Raw genomic sequence first — 5,811 nt, 5'->3', positions numbered from 1 at the left:
ACCCGCTGGCTGCTGGATCCCTCTGAAGGCAGAGCCCAGGGCTGGGTCCTGAGAGGTGTCCAAAGATGAAATGGGTTCTGTCCCCTAGGGAACCTGTGAGATGCAGGGAATGCAGAGTGTTGCCCTCGGGAGCCTCTGTCTGTGGGACAAACTTGTCACATTTGGGAAGCCCTGGGGGGAAGCTAGACAGAAGGGGTGGCTTGGGGAGTCCAAGTCTGAGGGGGCAGCTCAGGCCTTCATGACTCTTGCCTAAGGAGATAGGTAGCCCTACCCCGGGGACCAGCCTGAGACTAAAGGTGAGGTTGGAGAGCTGCCTCCCATCCTGGTGCTGGGTGTGGGGTGCATCGTAGAGGATGCCAACTGGGGGTGACACTGGGCCAGACCTCCTGGAGAGGCTGACTCTGAGGAGAAATGTAACAGGGGCCTGGGGCAGTGGGTGGCGGTGTTGGCAGGGAGGGCACAGCTCCCAAACCTGCGTGTGGGCGTGCATCTGTTGGGGAACAGTTGAGCTCGAGTAATTGCAGAGCAAGGAGACTTGACCCTGGCCTCACTCACAAAAATGCCCTGGGCGTGCAAGACTTGACAGGACACATGCACTTTCGCACTCACGGTCACATGTGTCCCTGTGCAGACACTGCAGGCCATGTAATCCCCATCCTAAAGATGAGGAGAACCCATTGAGGCCCAGGAAAACAAAGCAACTTGCTCCAAGTCACACAGCCAGGAAAGGATGGCGCTCAGGACCCCCCATTCTGGCAGTACAGTCCTGCAGGGGAGACAAAGGTGCTAAGTGGGAATTGCGGAGTCTGGGCAGAACCGCTATAAAAGGCCCCAATGTGAAGCCCTGCTTGACCAAGAGGCCACTGGGGCAACAGCTGGCCTGCGAAACTAGGTTGCACAGCAGCCCATTCCTCCTTCCTTTTCCCAAGGCTGAATGCGCAACCAGTGGCATGCATCCAGTCTGCCACCTTCCGAGGTTCCCCACCCGAGCCCCCAAGAGCCCCATGGGCCACTGGAGTCAGGAGCTACCCCAGGCCTCGCAGCCTCATGGCCATGCCACGGGAGAGTTGGGACTGGCATTTGCCTCATGGCCTCTGAACGTCTCTGTCACTTTGGCTGATCATTTCTCCCAGTGGTGCTCTCTCCACCCCCAAGAAACAGCCACCCCAGCCTGGTGTCTCAACCAGAGCATTGGACAGAGAATCATTTGGGGTCAATTCAGAGGAGACTTTCTGGAGGAAGTAAAGAGGAGCAAAGAGGAGGAGGTTGCTGTGTCTGGTTGGAGGTCGGGGAAGTCTTCACAAGGTGGAAGGGCATGCCAAGCAGAGGGATCAGGTGCAGAGGTCGAGAAAGAGCAGGCGTCTCAGAGGAGTCTGAGCAGTTGGAGTATATGGGGCATCCTGGTGCCTGGGGTGTGCAGGACTGCGGGTGAGGGCAATGGGGAGCAACAAGACTCCAGGTTCTGATACCAGCCCAGGAGGCGTGTGGGCTCCTAAAGGCAGGGGTTTGAAAGAGTCCCTGGAATATTGCTGTGGATGGTAGATTGTGGTCTGGGGAGAGCCTGGAACCTAGAGAAAGTGGAGTCTGGAGATTATGGTCACACTTCAGAGGAGAGAAGATGATGGTAGAAACCAGGACAGGGGCCATGGGGGAGGTCAGAAGGGAGCGTCCCCAGGAAGAAGGAGCAGGTAGGGCACTCCCCAAGGTTTCATCTCACGGTTCATGCAATGGCACTGAGCAAAACAGCAGGCCAGGTGACCTGGCGGGGACAAGCAGGGGTATTCATGGGAGTCTTGAACTTAGAGATACAGACCAGGTCTGTCTCTGATAACTGGTGTCCCGAGAGGGGGTGTCCCCAGGGGGCTGCGAGGACTGGGAAGAGAAGCAGCCCCCCACATTAAGAGAAGGGTCCCTGGAGGAGACTGAGAAGGAGTACCAGGGAGGTGAGCGGAAAACCAGGAGACTGGCATCAGGGGACAATGGAGTAGCAGTCTTTGATGCGTACGCAGGTAAAGCCAAGCCTTGGGAGAGACCACTGCCTCCAGCGAGGGCTGGCCAGCCTGCAGTGGCCTTGAGTGTGAGAGAGAGAGTCAAGAAAGGGGTCAATGAAGGTAGATGACCCTTCCTCAGGCTCGAGTGGGGAGGAGCCAAGGCAATGGGCCACATCTGATGGTAGCTAGGGCCATTTTTAGACTGAGAAAGGCAGTGGAGAAGAACCCAGGAAAGGGGGACAGCCAGAGCTGAGCCCCTGAACTGGCTGAGGGCTGGGTCCAGAGAACAATATGGTGTGGCCTGGAAGGTCTCCCTTAGGACTGACTGGGTGGGTCAGGCTCTAAATGAGCGGTGGTTACTGTTATTCATTCATCAAACGTTAGCTGCGTGCCTACTGGGTGCAAGGCAGTGCCTAGGCTGGAGATGGAGTGGTGAATACACTATGTTACCGTGATTCCTGAGGAGGTCATCTGGGGAGAAGGGTGTTGGACGGTTGCCTGTCTCCCTTTTTCTCCGGGAGGAGTCAACTCTCTTGAGAAACGCCGGCAATGACACTTCCCTGTGGGGCCCAGCAGAGGCCAACACATTGTCAGGGAGATGGAGAAACTATTTCTTTAGTTGCACATGAAGAGGACTTGCCCACTGCCCAGGGAGCCCCGTGAGGCAACAACAACAGGGGCTGAGGCAAGCCTCAGCCCACATCCTGACAGGCAGGATGAAGACATGAGGCCCAGGCTGGCATAAAGGAGGGACCTGCAGGTTGGGAGGAGGCCGACTTGGGGACCATGGAGACCCAGAGGGACAGCCCCTCCCTGGAGCGGTGGTCACTGTTGCTACTGCTGCTGGGCCTGGTGATCACTCCGGCCACCTCCCGGACCCTTAGCTACAGGGAGGCTGTGCTCCATGTTGTGGATAGCTTAAACCAGCGGTCCTCGGAGGCGAATCTCTACCGTCTCCTGCAGCTGGACTCACAGCTTCAGGGAGTGAGTGGAAGAGGGGGGCAGTGGGGAGGGAGGCTCTGCTCCGGCCAGCCAGTCTTGGCTGTACTGTCCCTCCCTTTGTTCATGCTTTGCTCACGTCAGGAAGGCTTTTCTCCCTTTAAGTGCGGTCCCACCTCTTCCAGGAAACCTTCCCACAGCTGTGTGCTCCCCTCCCCCCCCCGCCCCCAGCATGAATGCTTCTTGCCTTGGAATCTCTACTGGGTGAAGAAGTGCCACTCCCTTTCAGCCTTCTGGAAGTTCCAGGGATAAGAGTGGGATTACTGGCTCTGGGATGTGACTTCCCTGCCCAGGGAAGGGCTCTGCTCAGCCTTGAGATTCCAGTGGCAATTTCTTTGCCTCCAGGAGGCCCCTGCTTTCCTGTGGCCCCCTAAGGGGGAGGTGCTACTCATTAGAGCTTGTCTGAGGTCCGCTCATGCTCTCTCAGCTTGGTGAGGGCAGGAATGGGCTCTGTCCTCACCTCTGTGCCTTAGCTCAGAGCCAGTGCCAGGCACATAGCAGGGGCTGTTGAAAGGCTGCTCTCTTAGCTGGGAGGTTGGTGGGGGGGCGCAGGGGTTGGGGGAGGGGTGGGCAGGAATACAGATTAGAGAAGGCAAGCATGAGCCTGAGTCTGGTCTTCCCACTTCCTCTCTTGACCAGGACGAGAACCCAAACATCCCAAAGCCTGTGAGCTTCACCGTGAAGGAGACTGTGTGTCCCAAGACGACACAGCAGCCCCTGGAGCAGTGTGATTTCAAGGACAATGGGGTGAGGCTGGGGGTGCTGGCAGATGCCCCCCTGGGAGCTAAACAAGTGGCCTCCTGGGAATATTTCCAGCCACTGGGGTGAGGCTGGGAGGTTATGGCACAAGGGTTCCAATTTGACCTGGAGCCTCCTCTTCCCAGCTGGTGAAACACTGTGATGGGACAGTCATCCTGGACTCAGACAGGGACTACTTTGACATCAGCTGTGATGAGGTGAGTGGCCCCTTCTGGGTTGCAGGGGTTGATGGGGTGGTGGTGCATAGAACATCCTATGGGCCAATTTTTTTTAAAAGATTTTATTTATTTATTTGACACAGAGAGAGAGATAGCGAGAGAGAGAGAGAGAGAGAGAGAGAAAGAGCACAATCAGGGGGAGCAGCAGGCAGAGGGAGAAGCAGGCTTCCTGCATGAGCAGGGAGCCCAATGCGGGGTCCCTGGACTCTGGAATCATGACCTGAGCTGAAGGCAGCGGTTTAACCAACTGAGCCACCCAAGCACCCCATCCTATGGGCCAATTAACCACTGTGGCATCCAGGCAGAGAAAGCCCCTCCTACCCTGGGCTTCTCCCTCAACCCGAGCCTCAGGTCTCCAGGACTGTCTCTGCAATCCCTTAGAACAGCGGTTCTCAAAGTGTGGTCCTGAGAATCTGGGAATTTGTTAGAAATGCAAATTCTCAGGCCCCACTCAGACCTACAGAATCAGATTCTGCGGTGGGGCCCAGCAATTTGTACTTTAACAAACCCTCCAGGGGATTCTGACTCCTGTTGATGCTTGAGAGCCCCTTTGAGTAATGAGCTTTCATCTGTGAGACCCTGGGAAGCCCCCTGCCATCTCTGGGCCAGTTTCTTCGTCTGTTTGTGGGTGTAGGGATTCAATCAACCACACACTCTGAAGGTTATAGCCAGAGGATGAACTGGAGCCTCAAGGCTCTTGGGGTGGCCCAAGAAGAGGGGTGTCTGGGGGGGGGTCTTGTCTTGACCCTGGGTCCAGCCCAGCCCCCATAAAGAAACTGCTTCCTTCTGATGCACAGATCATGGGAGTCAAGAGATTTGGCCAGCTGCGTAATCTCATCAGGAGAGGGCGGCAGAAGATTGGCAGAAAGATTCAGAGAATTGGCAGGCAAATCAAGAATATTTTAAAGAATCTTCGGCCCAGGCAAGTGTCCTAAGGGTCTGCTTTGCCCTGGCTCAGGCTTCTGGACCCTGAACAATAAATTTTTGTGAAAGCAACTTCCTCCAAGCTTCAATTTTACTTATCTTGCCTCCTCCCACTTACCACGACCGAATCCTCAATTCTGGGAGGACTTGTGCATGTGTGCGTGAACACGCACCCATGTAAAACACAAAAGTGGGGACAGCTAGGCCATCCAGAAGGGCTTGGGGTGAGGCTGTAGGGCCAGGAGGGCCAGGATAGTGCCTCCATTCTCCGGGTTCTTCCCCGTGCCCTTCAAATGCCTCCCACCATCCTCGTTGAACATCCAGTAGTGATTCAGGAGATCTACCCTGAGTGTAGTGGGAGTGGAGAGACTGCAGAGCTGTTCCTGCTCCTATGGAGGTGACAGCTGAGGGAGGGGCCAGGCATTTTGTGAAACACAGAGGCACAGTTCAGTCTCCTGGCTGGCTGGGTTCTAAGGTCAGCCTGCTGGTACAATTCCCATAAATTTCCAATTCCCCTTGAAAATCTTCATGAAAATCTTAACTCTGGGGGCACCTAGGTTGCTCAGTCGTTAAGCGTCTGCCTTCAGCTCCAGTCATGATCCCAGGGTCCTGGGATCAAGTCCCCTGTCCGGCTCCCTGCTCAGCAGGAAGCCTGCTTCTCCCTCTGCCCGCCACTGCCCCTGCTTGTGTTCCCTCTCTCACTGTCTCTCTCTCTCTCTGTCAAATAAATAAATAAAAAATCTTAAAAGAAAAAAAAAGAAAGAAAATCTTAACTTTGGAAAAGACTATCGCTCCTGGCATCTCCTCTGGCATTGGCAAACACTTTCTTTAGCTGGGTAGCAGATTTAAGTTGGGGGCTTGTGTTTAGGGATCAAATGGTACCAACATTCGGCACCATTAAAAGCAAGAATCTTGCTCGG

The 5,811-nt window shown here is 55.3% G+C and overlaps 1 protein-coding gene across 2 annotated transcripts; it reads left to right on the top strand.

Annotated features, from left to right (window-relative positions):
* Nucleotides 1-2,766: 2,766 nt before the first annotated feature.
* On the top strand, nucleotides 2,767-4,963 carry LOC110577659 (cathelicidin antimicrobial peptide). 2 transcript variants are annotated; one of them, XM_021687057.1, is made up of 4 exons: nucleotides 2,767-2,975; nucleotides 3,630-3,737; nucleotides 3,875-3,946; nucleotides 4,765-4,963. In XM_021687057.1, exons 1-4 carry the CDS (start codon nucleotides 2,778-2,780, stop codon nucleotides 4,900-4,902), a joined length of 516 nt encoding a protein of 171 aa, XP_021542732.1. In that variant the 5' UTR covers nucleotides 2,767-2,777; the 3' UTR covers nucleotides 4,903-4,963. The 2 variants fall into 2 exon arrangements, with proteins under 2 accessions (XP_021542732.1, XP_044773154.1); XM_044917219.1 differs by having other exon boundaries at nucleotides 2,778-2,975; nucleotides 3,875-3,950; nucleotides 4,775-4,934.
* The last annotated feature ends 848 nt before the right edge of the window (nucleotides 4,964-5,811 follow it).

Source organism: Neomonachus schauinslandi, chromosome 1, assembly GCF_002201575.2.
Source record: "Neomonachus schauinslandi chromosome 1, ASM220157v2, whole genome shotgun sequence".
Classification (NCBI taxonomy): domain Eukaryota; kingdom Metazoa; phylum Chordata; class Mammalia; order Carnivora; family Phocidae; genus Neomonachus; species Neomonachus schauinslandi.
Note: the sequence above shows the minus strand (reverse complement) of the source record. Positions and strands in the feature narration are given on the sequence as shown.

What these genes read in the sequence shown, in the direction of transcription:
- LOC110577659 (XM_021687057.1), top strand. Translation starts at nt 2,778, where the DNA reads ATGGAGACCCAGAGGGACAGCCCCTCCCTGGAGCGGTGGTCACTGTTG. An exon ending in TGGACTCACAGCTTCAGGGA is followed by an intron (nt 2,976 to 3,629) that starts GTGAGTGGAAGA and finishes TCTCTTGACCAG; the next exon opens with GACGAGAACCCAAACATCCC. An exon ending in TTGACATCAGCTGTGATGAG is followed by an intron (nt 3,947 to 4,764) that starts GTGAGTGGCCCC and finishes TCTGATGCACAG; the next exon opens with ATCATGGGAGTCAAGAGATT.